Source organism: Belonocnema kinseyi, chromosome 8 (genome assembly GCF_010883055.1).
Source record: "Belonocnema kinseyi isolate 2016_QV_RU_SX_M_011 chromosome 8, B_treatae_v1, whole genome shotgun sequence".
In the NCBI taxonomy this organism is placed as follows: domain Eukaryota; kingdom Metazoa; phylum Arthropoda; class Insecta; order Hymenoptera; family Cynipidae; genus Belonocnema; species Belonocnema kinseyi.
The window spans coordinates 63202361-63219113 of NC_046664.1; the positions used below are offsets into that span (position 1 = coordinate 63202361).

Here is a 16753-nt window from a genome sequence, read left to right on the forward strand (position 1 = left end):
TGAAAATTAAAATTCGAAAATTTTTTCTAAAGCCTCCAGGGGACTTCGTTTTCGCACGAAAAAATTTTATGTGCCCTTATTGCATCCGTACCCACAATTGTAGACCTTTCCAATTGTGACATAATTCTGTTTACAACGCGTAATTCTAAATCGTGTTACTTTAGTAGTTTTCCACTTTAGGTCTCCATTTTCCAGCGTATATTTTAAATTTAAAGAAATATAAAATGCACTTTTGAAGAAATAGTTACTAAAATTAAAAGTACTCAAAACTAAGTTAAAAAAAAAACAGTTTTCAGTTGATCAACTGTAAATATAAATGGATTCATGATTTAAAAAATTGAACTGTAATTCGAATATTAAAAGGTCAAAAATAGTTGAATCTACAATGAGCTTTTATTAAATTTTAAATCCCATTAAAATATTGCTTCAGTCTAAAATATTCCATTTTTAACGCATTCATTTTGAAAGTTTTTACTTAAAAAAGAAGAATTTTGTAATACTTAAAAACAGTTGACTCTGCACTTAAAATAAGCAATTGCATATTATATATAAGAAAATAACAACTGATTTTACTGAATTATTTGAAATATAATGCCTTGAACCGTTAAAATTTCAGAGTTCTGAATCTAAACTTTGAACGTTCCAATTTTAATTGTTCCGTTTAAAAAAATGTTTTCATGGGGTCAGCCATAACTGAATTCAGGCCTACACCTATTTCTGAATTCTTGTTAATTCTTTTCCTTTGAATCCGTTGAAACTTTAATTCTTTCAAATTTTGGAAAATGTGTAAATTTTCTTAAGTTTTTTTAAATGTTTGAATTCTCATAAATTCTTTGGATGTTTATGGTTCTTTTTAATTCATTAAAAAAAATTTTAATCGACCTTAAATTGAGATGAGTTTGTCTTTATATCTTAAATAAATCCGGTAGTGTTGGAGTGCAATACTTTTTAGGGGAGTGGCGGGTATTGTGGCGTACATGTTATAAAAAGCTCCGTTAAAAGTTAAATATGCTGAAAACTAGTAAAATAATATAGAGCACGTAAATCAATATCTTATCTGCCCTATGCGTATGATTATTATTGAATTGACGTCTATTAAGGTAGTTAATTATTAATTTTCACCAAAAGTGCGCCTGTGCTAAGTTATCCTTCCTGGTTGGATAATGTGGCGCGCTCTTAGTGCAATTTCGGAAAGGGAAGTAAAAATTGTTTCTTGAGTTCAATGAAATTAATTTTGGGTAAATGATGGGTTTCAATAATTATTTATAAATTGTGTGCAACTTGAACGCTATATGTTTTTTTAATCCGGAAAAATGCTACTTTACTTTTTCACTACTTTTTGGTCAATTCAAAAATATACACATAACACCCAAAAATAACTTTTCATAATAAGAATTGAGTGATTAGCTTTAGTGAACAAATTTTTTCACTATAAAAAAGAGTACACAAAAAATAATACAGTACAGTAAAAACCTCTCGCTATAAATCAATCAATTTTTGTAAATGAGGGTTCGCCACATTAACCACCGGGCCACATTACCCGCCGTTCCCCTATATACAATTTTTCTGATTTTACGTCAATTCTACCGAATTCAACTGTACAATAAACTTATTTAATCAAAATAATGAAGTATGTCTTATAATACTTTGAAGATAACTTTATTTTCATAGCCTTCGAAGTAAAATAAGATAAAATCACAGTAGGAAATTCTAAATAATTATATTTTCCTCTGAATTTTACTTTTCGTCCATTCTCTAAAATTTCAGTTCTTATCAATCGACGTGCTTTGATCTTTTTATTCTATACGCTTTTGATTTGAGAATGAGGAATTTGAGGACATATATTTAAATTTGAAAATTAAAAACCCTGCTCAGTGATTATTTCATAGGATTATTCTTATACTTCGATGAAAAAGTTTTCATAACATAAATAAATATGATTTTAAATTTCTAAACTCTTTAAAACTATATAAAATAATACAATTTTATTATAATCACCTCGAGGTCCATGGAACGTGAACGTTTCATTAGTATTATTCGCATATCTAATTTCCACCTGGTAAGTAGTTTTAGTATCATGGCGCTTCTCTACAAGATTACTGTCCGGCAACCATTTCTTGTACCTGAAACGAAAAGACTCGTATAACATTCTGAAAAATTATGTTATTGCGTTTTTTCATTGTTTTTCCATTATCGCAAAAATAACGTGGTATATGATTTTAGATGGTAATAACTCATAAAAAAATAACTCATCAAGTCATATTTATTATTTTAATGAAACAATCTATACTTAATATTCGGAAATCATTTTAACTTTCCGCTAAACTCTTGATTCTCGGATTTTCCTTGATGCATGCATGCGTAAAATCGAAAAAAAAATTTAATCTTTCGGTTCTCGGATAGTATTTCAATGATTACTTGTGATGTCGGACAATTCAAATATTTCTCACGATAATAATTCAAGGCCTATCTCAAAATGTGGTGTTAAGATATTTGTTGTTATTGAAAAATGTTTTATAATTATATATAATTTAATTTGTGTAAGTACTTTTTTAGTAAGAAAAATAGTACACAAGATCTGATGCAAATTGAAAAAAATTCTTATTTTTTAATACTGTTACGCGGTTAAATTAAAACTTTTAATTTATCTAATAAATTATTGAAAATATTGCATGTTTTATGTTAGTACTTCCTGCAATAAATTAGTATTTTTAAAGAATTTCAATGTGAAATCATAAAGTTATGAAAAAGGCTTACAATTTCTAAAAATGTTAGGTTGTGTTCGCGTTTTTCACCAGAAATTGGATTTTGTTACTAAAATTATTAAACAAAGATCATTGAAGATTCCTTCATTAACATAATTTTAGGTATTTTGAATTAAACATTATTATATTTCAAAAATACAACATTTTTAAACAACTGTTATTCTTCGGTTATGTAAACGTTTTTTTTTACCGGAAATTGACATTCTTAAACAAAATTCATTAGATTTTCAAAATTTACAATTGCTTAACAAATAGGCACTTAGCTACTTATCGTAGACAAATTTAAAGTAAATTATTTTGGAATTACGCATTGTAAATCGAATGATTTCATAATTGAAAAAGTTAAATAATGATTTTAATATTTAAAACAACTTGAAATCGGTGTTATTTAAAATTGCATTTGTATCCTGTAATATAAACTTTACGGTATTTCAAATGATTGAAGAGACTTTTCTTATAAAAATTTGTAAAACTCCCGGCCAGAGTAAATTCACTGTCATTTCCCGGTTTACCCGGTCATTTCCCAGTCCAGCGGCTACCGTGTTTTAAAATGATTATATTTTGGGGTAAAAAGTTCAAAATAGTCGAAAAAATTAATTTTTACAATAATTAGTTTTCATGTTTTTGTGAACGTCAAATTATTTATTTCTTCTGAAAATTTTTTAGTTAGGTTTAAAGGTGTCACCATCATCAAAAAGTGGCCCTTCGAAAACGTTATTGGGTTCGAGAGTTCTTCTATGATGTCAGAATAGTGAATAGAAAAATAAATTTGCGAGCGATTCTCATCGTTCAAATGCGATCTTCTGCTACCCGCTAAATTCTGTCTTTCGCAAAATTAATATTTGTCTTGAAAATAATGATTTCCTTAACGAAAGCTTTGGTTTTCCAACATTTTATTGATCCAAGGATCTCGAAAAATCCCGAATATTCGACAAGTTTTTTTTCTTTCGTTCTCAAATCCGTCAGAAAATATATATATGGAGCCAGTGCCGTACCTATCAAAAAAAATTCGAAGTCGGATTTTACAAACACCCTAAATTACGTTTTTTCTTCAAAGCTTATTTTTGATTAATTTTGTATTTATTTTAGTAATTGTTACACTATTTTTAATCAATGCATATGTGGCGGAGGTTTTTCCAATTAAAAAAAATTTTTTTTACTGCTTCTATGTTTTGTTGTTAGTAATCACAGGATGCCTACTCTACCTGGAAAAAACTGGAAATGTCGGGGAATTTTTCTTTTTTTTGAAATCGGGAAATTTTTTCGAGAGGGTTTCTAGTTTTTTTTTAAAATTTGCAATACAAAATTGAATAACAATGATTCTTCATATGTAAAAGTAGCTTGATATTACTGTATTCAACTATTTGGTTGAAAATACGTGTTTTTTTGGTTTAAAATTAATTTTTTTAACTGGAAAATTATTATTTAGATATTTGGTTGAAAATTGAATTATTATAGTTGAAGATTCATAATTTCAGTTAAATATTCATCTTTTTGGTTTAAAATCCAATTAACCCAGTTGAAGAATAACCATTTTAGTTCAAAATTGATCATTTCGGTTGAAATTTTGTTTTCTTTTTCGTTTAAAATTCATCTGATTCAGTTAAATAACTCATCATTATAGTTGAAAATTCATTATTTTGGAAAAAAGAATTAGTTTTTCTTGTGAAAAATTAGTTTTTATTTACCGAAAATTTAAATATTCCATTTTTAGTTGTAAACTGATACTTCTTCGTTTAAAATTCAAATATTTGTTTTAAAATTTATCTTTTTTAGTTGAAAATGAAAATATTTGGTTGAGAATTCATGTATTTTTATGCGGAATCGTCTTTGGTAGAAAATTAGTCTTTTTCTTTGAAAATTCAGCTATTTGGTTTAAAATTCATCTTTATTGTCGAAAATGCAGTGTTTTTACTTAAAAAGTTAGGGATTTGGAGCGGATCAAATTGAATTAAATACAGTGCTACTAATATATTTAAGAATATCTTTTAATATAATTTGTAAAATCTTTCTAAATCACTAATGTGAAATTATTCCTGGAAAATATCTTAAATTGCCAGGTATTTTTTTCCAGGATTTGAACACTATTTCAGATATATTATTGCGAAACATTTGTAAATAATAAAATTTTCTTTGCCCAAATTCAAAGAGAAATCAGCAAAATTTGTACATGTAGATGCCTTCAAACGACCATCCTGCTTTGTTTTATATTTTAGTTTAGAAGTCATAAATCCCTTATTTTTCTGGAACATACTATGTTTTGACTTTTCATTCCTAACCCGGTCACCTAAATAATAAATTACAATAATGTTATTTGCAGAATATTATTCTACAACATTCCTTGTAAATTTATAACTGTTAAATCGACAAAGGGCCGTCCATTCCTCCAGTAAAAAAGGTTATTAAAGAATATTATTACTGAACTCTTTTTGCATAATTTTTCTCCTTGGATGATCTTTGGATATTTTTGATATATGTAATTAAAAAATGGTGGTAGTGCTTTTTCAAAATAGCATTTTCATTCTTAATTTTTTATTTTATGGATTTTCATTATTATAGGCTTCTTTTTGTTTAAAATCTGAGTAAAAAAATATTATGAAAATACAAAACAAAACGTGTTGAAACATTTTTTAAATCGCGGGCTCATCTCAGGTTGTTAAAAAATGATACCTCTTGGTAAAATAATACCGATCCTGATAAAAGAATATTAATTTTGTAAACTGTTCTATTACTTGTTAGTACTTTTTTTAACGAATGATGAGGCGCAAAATTAAAACATATCACATGCAAAAAAACAGAGAAAATGTTAATTTCGATCCCGGGAATCCGGACATTTAAAAACGAAATTTCGCTAGACACGTTGTAAAATACAAAAATGGTGTAATAATATTTATATAAAACATTACCATTCGTTTATTCTATAAAAGTCAGTGGTGTAATCAGCACTTTTCCTATCAGCGGGAAAGGCCCCTAGATCCTGAACTTTGAAGGTGTTTCTCGTGGATATTCTTTCCAAATGAATAGGGTCGTTAAAATCATCTTCTCTGTATGTCCGAGGTGCAAATCTCGGCATTGTTTTGTTGAAAAATCCTCGATAGGAAGGCGTGTATGATGCATTTGGAGAGAAGTAAATTGCTGAAGCGTTAATGTGTGGATTTGCAGAAACGTCTGCTACAGTTGACAGATAATAATACATCATTCCAGGATCATAAGTGTCATTTATTGCAGGTCGAATAAATCTCGATTGAAGAACATAACTCCAAAAAAAAGCCCTGTTCAGGGCTTGGTTATGCAAATAAAGGAGTGCTGTTCTATTTGGAAATACTGGATTCACGTTTAAATCTTTGATATCCGGCAAATGAGAAACGGAATCTTCGGACAGGTACAAATCACCCAGGTGTTGAATCGGACAATTGTCTGTGTTGACTTTGTCCATTTTAATTCGTATTTCATCGAATGCATCTCTTGCTTGCCACTCATACTGACCGACGACGCCCAACAAAATACAAGTGATGACGATCAACGCTCCCAAATGAAGGGAAAAAGACGTTTTCATTTTGACGCCTTCTTTCAACAAACTTAATTCCTAAAAATGAATCACCAGTGCGACATCATTCAGTGAATCGCCAACTTTTTCCAGGGTTTTCGGTCTTTTAAAAACCGTATTACACTTTGTTTTTCTTTTCACTTCTCTTGACACGAGGTTCAACTTCAATACCGTAGTCGACACGCAGGCACCAGTGCACCACAGACACGCCCAAATCAAGGGAATAGAAATACACGGCTGTGTGAGTAACGGTTGGGGCTTGTGGTGGGTGGAGGTAGATGGGAACAAGTATCTGCAACAGGTTTCTGTATTGAGAAGTTTTCTCGCTGGCCGCCAGACAGCACTGAAATTAAATTTTACAGGTGCCGGACTCAACACACTATTTATACTATTTGACATTTTCTTTAGCGGGTGTACTTTCCATAAGCTACGTTACAAGTGGGGGAGGGGGGATAAAAACTAAAGTTGGAAGGAAGTTATAAACGGAAATAACATTTTATTTTATGATATTTTTTGGTTCGGAATTCATTTCGTTTAGTTAAAGATTCTATTATTTCATTTAAAATTTAATTATTTTGTTGGAAATGCAACTATATTGTTGAAAAAGTCATCATCTTTATAAAAAATTCTACTAATACTTTGTTAAAACTTCATTTCTTTAGTTGAAGATTCATCTGTTTTTTTTGGAAATTTAATTATTTGGATGACAATTTGTTTCATGTTTAGCTGAAAATAAATTTTTCAAACTGATGATAAACCTTTAATTTGTTGTGAACATTTTTTTCAGTAACAAAATTAACAATTTGGTTAAACTTCATGTATTTTGTTGAAAATTCATCTTTTTTGGTAGAAATTTAATTTTCTTGGTTGATAATATATCATTTTTAGTTAAAAATGTAATTGTTTCGTTGAAATATTAACGGTTACATACTTCGTTGAAATTTCATCTTTTTTGTCTAAAAAGTCGATTATTTGACTTTATAGTGGAAAATTCAACGAAGTGCTTTAAAATTATACATACTTTGTAAACAAATTCATGTTTTTATTAAGGATTCATAATTATAGTTGAAAATTCACCTACTTCAGACAAAAAAAAATATAAGTCAATTTTGTTGCAGCTAATTTTCAAGTAGATAAAGTTGAATTTTGTTCGCATCGAAATGAAGGAAGGTTTATTAGAGTTGACATGGTAAACATTTCCAATGTGCTGGGTAAATATCAAGACGTGAATGCAATTTTGGTTGCAAGTAAAGGTTGTTTTGTAACTGGTGTAAATTTTCCATTTTGTTTTTTCTGTGTTTCTTTTAAATGAACGTTTTTTTTACATCTCTATTTTGTAGAAAAATTACATTTTTATGTTAAAAATTAAACTTTTGTGCTGACAATTCGTCTTTTGGATTTTAAAATGAAATAATTTTGTTGAAAATTCATTTTTTATCTGAAAATTCAACTTCTTGGTTGAGAATTCAACTATATTGTTAACACTTCATTTTTTGACAAAAAATGATCTTTTTTGTTGATTGAAAATGCATCTTTGTATGCTCAAAATTGAACAATTTGGTTAGAAATTACACGATTTTGTTAAAAAATACATCTTTTTAGATTGAAAATTCATTTTTTATGGCATACACAGAGAAACTTTCAGTTATAATATTTGTCGGTATAATATTTATTTTTACAATACGACAATAGCAAGCCAGGATATAGAGTCACTGTTTCAAGAATTACTATTGTGCATATTAAACTCTGAGGTTATTATGTTTATTGGAATATAAAATAAATGATTAAATAATTGCACTTATGCCAAAATAAACTTACTATAATCCCTAAGACAGGCTGTGAAGTTTACAAAATACAATAGTAAGGACATTCTGTGTATTTTCATTCTACGCAATTCTAATTTTTCCCATAGAAAATAGGAAAAACTGCTATTGTCGAAAGAGCAAAATAAACAAAAATTCGCATTCAATTCATGCAGTATACATTTTATACATTAAACATACAATTAGATGTTTATATTTTATTCTAAGCTGAAAGAGAAAAAACCTTGTTAGAAGAAATCAGCTTTGGAGGGAATTGAACATGGGTCTCCGGGGCAGCAGGATGCAGTTATTTTCCTGTGATAAAACAAATTATAAGATTTAGGAATTTTATCATCCTCATGAACTTCGGCGCGTGTAATGACGTAATTTGGTACTGAATTGCGAAGCACAACATTCAATTGTTTTTTCTTTCATTGTACCTTCCCATTGAAAATGGTAATTTTTGTTACCTGTTTTGCAACTTATGTTATTTTAACTGCTAGTCATTGAAACTACGGTTTTATCATTTAATTAGTGAATATCACTTTTTTCAACTTCTATCTGCTATCAAAAATATGAATTTTTCTAACTAAATGGCAATTATTAGGTTTGTAGTATATTTATAAATAAAATGGAAAATGTATCTCTTCGTATGGCTGCGGCAATAATACTATTTTCTCGGCTATATCCTAGGTTGCTATCGAAATTTTGTAAATATCAATATTATAATGCCAAATTTTACGATCAAGAGTTTCTCCGTGTATAAGTCATCCTTCTTAGTTAAAAATTTATATTTCTTGTTTGAAAAGTAACTTTTTTGTTTCTTTTTTTAATTTTTTTTTTTAATTCAACTATGCATTTTTTTGAAAATGCACCATTTTTCGGCTTGAGAACTTATATGAATTTAAAAAGTTACATATTTAATTCAACATTTCATCTACATTAAATTTATTTAAAAGAATATATATAATATATAATAAAAGTTGAATTTTTATATTGGAAAAGATAAATTTTTAACAAAAAATAGAATAGTTAAATTTTCATTACATAAACAAACTGATTTTAAATAAAAAGTAAACACATTTTCTACAAAACGGTTAAAATTTTTATCATTTGTTCAATTTTCAATCCAAGCAGATAAGATAAGATAATATTTTAATTTTGGAAACAGTTAAATATAAATAAATAAGACGAGTTTTCAACAAATTACAGAGACGTTTTATTAAGAAGTTGGAATTTTAAACCAAATAATGTAATTTTTAAATAAAAAATAACAGACTGTGGACCCTGCGATAAATAAATAGGAATTTTTATAATTTACAGGCTAAAGAGTAACATTTTAAATAAACATTTAAGTTCAGTTTTAATACTTGAAAAATTTTATGACTCTATTTTGAAATTATTTAATTTGTGATACTATTTATACTATTATTTATCTATAAAGTAAGTCGAAGGTCTGAATTCAGAAAAAATTAGTTTATACTAATTTTCGCCCACCGAATTCCTGGTTTTTCGTGTTGTAAATATCAAATCAAAATCTGAAACTTTTCAGATTTGTTTGTACTTTTACAATAAATATCGTTCCGCTCTTCGAAAAAAATGTTTGGAATTTTACTTAGTGCTACTAACCATCTCCATCAAAATATCGAAGATGATTTTATATTTAAGATTTTAAAGTGAATGTTTTGTTAAAAAAAGATTATTCCTTTGATACCATACATTTAAAGCTTGTTTTGATGCATCTTCAAATAATAAAGCTCCTTAAATATTTGAGAACGAAAACTTTCTGTTTATATATTTAACATAACAGTTACGCAGGTAACCTAAATTTATATTATAAATTACGTTAGTTACTATTAATTTGCATAATAAGAATAACGTTATAATTTAGGGATTTGAAGCTGGCGAGTGGCATAAATATATTTTCATGAAATATAAATTGAACCCAATTCCGGTAATTTCGGATACATAAATGTATAATATTGCCAAAATATTTTTAAATAACATTAGTTTCTCTTCTTTTCCACATTTTTAAACAATTCCTCTTTTTCTCCTTTCATATATTTGGTTGAAAATTTAATGACTTTGTTGAAAATTCAACTATTTTGTTAAAAAGTCTACTTTTGTGTTTTAAAATCCATATTTTGTGGCTGGAAGTTAATTCTTTTTATTTGAGAATTCTGATTTTATAATTATAATTCCGAATTGATATCTTTTTGAAAACAATGTAATTTTTTTGTTTGAAAATTCAACATTTTCTTAAAAAGTCATCTTTTTATATAGAAAATTCTTTTGACATAGGAAATTTGTAATTTTTTATTGAAAATTAATTCATTTTTTGGCGGAAAAGTCTTCTTTTTGGTTGAACGTTACTTATGTTTATTTGAAAATTCTACTATTATATTTTTTTGTTGCGAATTCATATCTTTTGGCTAAAAATTCTACTGTTCCGTTTAAATCTAATTATTTTATTAAAAATGAAACTTTTGTTGAAAATTCATCTTTTTGGTCGAAAATTTAATTGTTTTGTTGAAAATTTATCTTCTGGGATAGAAAATTTGTCCTTTTTGATTGAAATGTCTCTTTTAGTAGAAAAGTTGAACATTCAACTATTTGTTAAATAATTCAACATTATTATTAAAAATTCGTCTCTTTTTACTTACAATGTTTCTTTTTTGGTTGAAAATTCGATTTTTTTGTTAAAAATGAAAGATATTTACGACTTGCAGTGTGTTGAATTAAGTACCTATGTAAATTAATGTTCTTTAAAAGAATTTATATTTACTTATATATTAAATTTATTTATAGTCTAACTGGGAAAAATGTCAGTTTTTACAGGGAAAACCTAGAAATAGCCTGCAATTTTTTATATTATATATTATATAATACAATTTTAATGTATGATTGGTAAATAATACTTTGATATCATTTATAATATTTTTGTCATTAGCACAAAAATGTGAAAATTAAACTTTTTCACATTGTTTTTATACTATTTTTTGCTCATAGAATTCGGATAATTTTACGACATTTTTCGGGTAACTATTATTACAAAATATTAATGAAAGAAAACGGAATATCCATCACATAAAGCGTGAAGCTGTCTCAAAGAAAAATGCAAATTTTTATTTCAATCATGTTTTGTCCCTGAATAAAGTAATTTGGTTGGTATTGGTAGACACTTATTCAGCTCATATTATTTTTCCGTGCAATCACCATTTTCTAAAAAGATGAATAAATTTATAAAAATGAGACAAAGTCATAACTTAAATTTCTAAAATGATTTTTTTAACATGAATAAACATTTCTCAAAAAGTCGTTCTCGTCATACCTCTTTTGAATTTAATAATCTTCAATCTTAAACCAACGTCTTAAATCTGATGAGAAAGACGATCTGCTGCGAGATAGGTATATGTACATTGTACAAGTAGAAAACAGAATTAGAATATCCTCCTCTGAAAAGTTGCCCTGCGTTTCAAACCCAGCTTTTTTCATTCAAATGAGTGCATTATTTATTAGATAATCCTACTAAAATAAGTCGCTGCCGAATTCTGATTACTTTTAATTACTAAATATAATGATATAATCTCAAGAATCTCGATAAAAAATCACCAGTGCTATTGAATTTTAGAAAACTATCTGGGCTACTTTTGAGTAAAATATTCGACTTTTTTGAGACGCAAAAAATCTAGCCAAAACGGTTTTTAATTGAGACTTTACAAAAAAGTATGAAATGTGCTTGAATTTTTCACATTATATTTTTTTTCCAGAACCGGAAGGTTACGTGTTCGATTCTCGCTGGATTTTGGGAATTTTTTTTTTAAATCGTTAGTGTATAAAAAAAAGGATTTATTTATCATAAAGTACTTACGGATTGGTATCAGATGAGGGTTTTACCACTATTGAAAGCTTTTGAAACTTTTGAATCCTTTCAGCATTTACTAAAATGCCTTGAAACAATTAATTGACAAATTTTTAAAGCCTTTGAAGTTAATCCCTGATAATTCTTTAAACTTGTTGAAATCCTTTAAACTATTTTGCAATCCATAAAAATCCCCTGAAATTCCTCAAAATCTTTTGAAGTAGAACCTCTCGAAATATTTGAGAAATAAGTTAAAATCTTATGAAATCCCGTACAATAATTTGAGATCCATATTGAAAACTTTGAAACAATCAGTAAAATCTCTTTAAATCGCTGGAAGCCCTCTAAAATTAGTTGAAATCCATAGGAACCCTATGAAAATATTTTAAATCCTTTTAAAGGCTATCAAATCTCAAAGGATTCTTAGAAATTCCCTGAAAGAATGTTCGAAATACTTCAAAATTCTTTAAGTATTCAAAAACACTAAAATCTCTGAAAATACTTTGTAGTTCCTACAATATCTCTGAAATCCATTGAAACCTTCAAAAGTTTTGTGATATGCCCTGAAATTCTTTACAATTTTTAAACAATATTTGAAATCTTTTTGAGTTGCTGGAAATCCCGTAATACTCTTTGTAATCTTTTTACTAGGTCTAAAAATCCTTGCAAAACCTTAGAAATTCCTGGAAATCTCTTGAAATAACTAGAAATGTCTTGAAATATTTCGGCAATTGATCTGATTTTTTTAGATGTAAATAAATTCAAAGTTTCCCAAGTGTGAAGTCACATACGGCCCAACATTGGCCCATAGTCGGCAAAAATATTGCCGAAGCTCGGCTGCCATTATCGCACCAATGACGGAATGATAACTATGACCTGCACTTGACAGCCAAGGTTCGACTGCCATTGTCGGCCCAACACTGGGTACCAGTATTGGACCAAACCTGGCTGTCATCGTCGCGCCATTGCCGGATTGATAACTATGGCCTTGACTTTACAGTCAGGGCTTGACTCCCATTGGCGGCCCAACACTGGATATGGTCTAAGGACATGACAAAAAAGATATTTAAAAAATAAATATTAATTGATTGCGAATACTTTGAATATAAATATTAATGGTCCTGTTTAGATTGAATACATATATTTCATTTTGAACATTATATTACAAATAAAATTTCTAACGCTACGGGGTATCGAACCTACATCTACATACCTAAATCTATTGCCTAGCAGTCGGACGTGCTAACCCCTCCGCGAAACCGACAAGTTGAAACTCTGTGAAAAAGTCATCCTCATAAGCTGCAGTTCAGAAAAGTTAAATAACCAAATTTTAAGCTCTCTTTTTCTAATTATTTATTATTATGCGACGAAATGTTAATAGGAATATCAATACAACAATTTTTAAATGAATAATTTAAATCGATTACAATTTTTCTTGGCGTAATATTTCATTTTTTTTTCGTTGTAGCCTGCTTTACAACTTTTTGCAATGACAGGAAATGTAATATTTCATATACATTAAAAATTTTTAATGACAGATCTTAACAAATTTCATCGTGAACTTTGACAATTTTTCAATAAATTTTTTTTTATCTTTCGTGTAAGATTTATTTATTAAGTGCTAAAATTGAAACTTGGCGAAACGAAGTGCCGATTCTGGGTCAAGCATCGGTGGAGAATCGGCAAATATAAATAGCCAATATAGGCTGCCAGCACTGGCTCAACATTGGGCCAATTTAAATAAAACATGGTTTGCCGTGGTAAAAGTGACACTTGGCCCAGTAATGTGCCGTCACTGGGTCAGACTTTGGCTGATCCTCGTGAAACATGGTTCCCCGTACTAAAAGTTAGACTTGGCGCAATAAAGTGCTGATACTGGGCCAAGCATCGGCGGAGGATCAGCGAATATAAAAAGCCAATATAGGCTGCCAGCACTGGCTCAACACTGGGCCGATTAAAATGCCGCTATTGGCCCAATAACTTTAGCCGACCTTTGGCTGCCAAAATTGGACCAACACTGGGCCGTGTATTCACCTCCGGCAATTCGCACTTGTGTAGCAGGGAATTTCATTTTCATGTTTAAAATGTAATAAATGAAACAATTTCAAGTTATTCAAAAGTAAATAAGGTTTTCAAGGTTATATCAATATAATGTTCCTAAGATTCTTCAAAAATTTCAAAAAGATTTTGTAAGATTTCAGATATATCAAATAAGTATCTAGAAATTTTATAAGACATTTTTTTACAGTATTTTACCAAATTTTAGAAAAAGTTTTGTTTAAAAGATATTTGGGACTTTTTGAAGCTTGGAAAGAATTTAAAATTGTTTTTAAAATTTTTCAGCGTTTTACAATATTCTTATTCTTCGAAGCTTCTAAAATTCTTATATATCTGTTAAAATTACTCGATTTATTTCTAAAAGTGTCTTGAAATCTTCCTGATTCGTTTCTTATGATTTTACCAATCTTTCTTAATGATATAAAATCTTTTTTAACTTTCTCTTAAACTTGTTTAAAAAAAATGGAGAATCACTTAAAATATTCCAAGGAATCTTAGGAAGAGTTTTTTTATTATTTTTATCTTTATTTTACATTTTTTGCAATCTTTCAAAGTTTTAAATTAATTTTGCAATCTTTTCAGATTTTAAATTATTTTTGCAATTTGTTAAAATATTCAAAATATATTTTTAAATGATTCGAATTTTTCCTCAAATTTTGAAAAAATTCTGAAAAATTAAACTTTCCTGAAAATCCTTCAGATTCTTTTTTTCACAATTTTATCAATGTTCTCTTGAAATGAATGTTGTAAAATAATAAATTATTTAAAATTTTAACATAAATCCTCAGAAAAATGGTGTATGCTCTTGAAACCTTTTAAAAATCTTTAAAAGTTTCGAAGTTTTTTCTGCCAAATCTGCAAAGATCTATTTTGTAAAAATTTCTTGATATCATTTTAAGTTTAAAATAATTTTTGTATCTTTTCATAACTGTGGCAATTTTTTGTATTATATAAGCATCTTGTTAAATACTTTCTTCAAATTAATTTTTCTGAAAAAAGAATCACTTTTAGTATGTATATTTAAAATTATTTTCTAAATTTTTTAAAAACTTCTAAATATCTGTTAAAAATATTCGCATTCTTTCTAACTTTTTGAAAATTTGCAAAATTGAAAATTTTTATTTAAAATCTTTGTTATTCGTTTCCAAAATTTTAGGAAATCTTTAAAGTATTTTCTTAAAATAAATTGATCAAACTAAAAAAATTAATTAAAATAATTTTCCCTGGAATCTTAAGGTAGAATTAAAAATGTTGTTCCAAAATCTTGAACAATTTACATTTTGCTTAAAATATCTTGAAATATTTTCAAATTATAAATCATTTTTTAATCTTTTCAAGATTTCTAAAACTTTAAAATATCTTTTGAAATACAAAGTTTTCCTAATACTTTTCAAAGTCCTGAAAGAAATTTTTCGACATTTTTTGAAATCTTCAAAGTTTGAAATTATTGTTTAAAAAGAAATTTTAATTTTCGTTTATTTTTTCTTACCGGTACCGACAACGTACACTCTTTGTAAATTAAGACTTTTTAAGTTTTTGTCCATAGTTTTATTTTTTTCTCATCTCTCTTTGAAAGTGTGAAAAAGTTTACAAATAGTAGGGTGGTAGCACAATTTTAAGAACAGATTTATTTCCCAACATAATAAAAAAATATTTACAATCAAAATGTTCTTTTTTATCAATAATGTTTATAAACATTCAGAAATAAATTATATCATCAAATAAAATTACTTGCAAATTTTGTTTAACTAAATTGATGGAGCAGAAAATTCTTAATCTTTACTAATAGATAATCCAAAGTTATATGAACAGAATCGTTGTCTCATTTTTAAAACATTTGGTTAAAAAGTGCAGAACAGAATTTTCGCCTTTATTATTAAAGAATGATTCACTATTTAAATTTCCACTTTGAGAAATACATTTTTAGGATTAAAATTTCTCATTTAAAAATTGCGGTTTCAAAATTCCAGAGAATTTTAAAGTACAAACCAAAAATAGCGTAATAGATTCACGCAGTATACAACAAACCAGGTATTCGAGTAATATCATTCCACCAATTTTATTAGATAGGGTGTACCTCCTTTTTCAATGAGAAATTTGTCAATATTAATATAAACATAAACTTAATAAAAAAATTTAATTTAAAAGCGCAAAAAAAAATAGATAATCGAACGTCTACGCCACCTGGTGGTCGATAGAGAACATGAAGAAGCACAAATGTATGCAAGAGAGGCCGATCTACCCGCTTTCTTTTATACCGTGGTCTGCCGTGGTGCATCGGTTACCGCGCTTATGACGTCAAAGGACGCTTCATTCAAACTTGTTTCAGGCTGCATTCCCACGTGCACACTGCACACTAATCTTTTCGTCTACCGAAGCACATACAATTGAAGATTTCATTAATTCGTTCTAAATTTAGTTATATTTCAATTTTTAGGGGCAACATAAAAAAATAATATTACCTATTTTTATAAACCTCATGCATTTTTGTTGTAAACGGTGAACATATGTCAATTGCACGAGGTTATTATTCTTCGGTGTGAATAACAAAGCGGTGACGACTCGATGAATCATGAGCCTCATGTGGTCATAATGTGATGCAGTATGAATGCAGAAAGGGCAACCGAATAGGCTTTTCAAATCGAGATAAAAGAATGCTTAATTTTGGGATTCTATATTAATCAGCTTCGTTGAATAAACTTTAGGATATGCCTGTAAT

The 16753-nt window shown here is 28.0% G+C and overlaps 2 protein-coding genes across 13 annotated transcripts in view; one reads left to right on the forward strand and one right to left on the reverse strand.

Annotated features, from left to right (window-relative positions):
- The window catches only part of LOC117177835, a 37712-nt gene extending 31135 nt beyond the window's left edge, over nucleotides 1-6577 (reverse strand). Inside the window, exons 1-2 of the mRNA XM_033368806.1 lie at nucleotides 5672-6577; nucleotides 1999-2123 (exon numbers count right to left, since the gene is read on the reverse strand). Of these exons, the coding sequence (XP_033224697.1) occupies nucleotides 1999-2123; nucleotides 5672-6321 (775 nt within the window). The 5' untranslated portion in view covers nucleotides 6322-6577. The remainder of the gene's footprint in view (nucleotides 1-1998; nucleotides 2124-5671) is intronic.
- The window catches only part of LOC117177836 (heterogeneous nuclear ribonucleoprotein R), a 113334-nt gene that overhangs the window by 33556 nt on the left and 63025 nt on the right, over nucleotides 1-16753 (forward strand). The window lies entirely within an intron of this gene.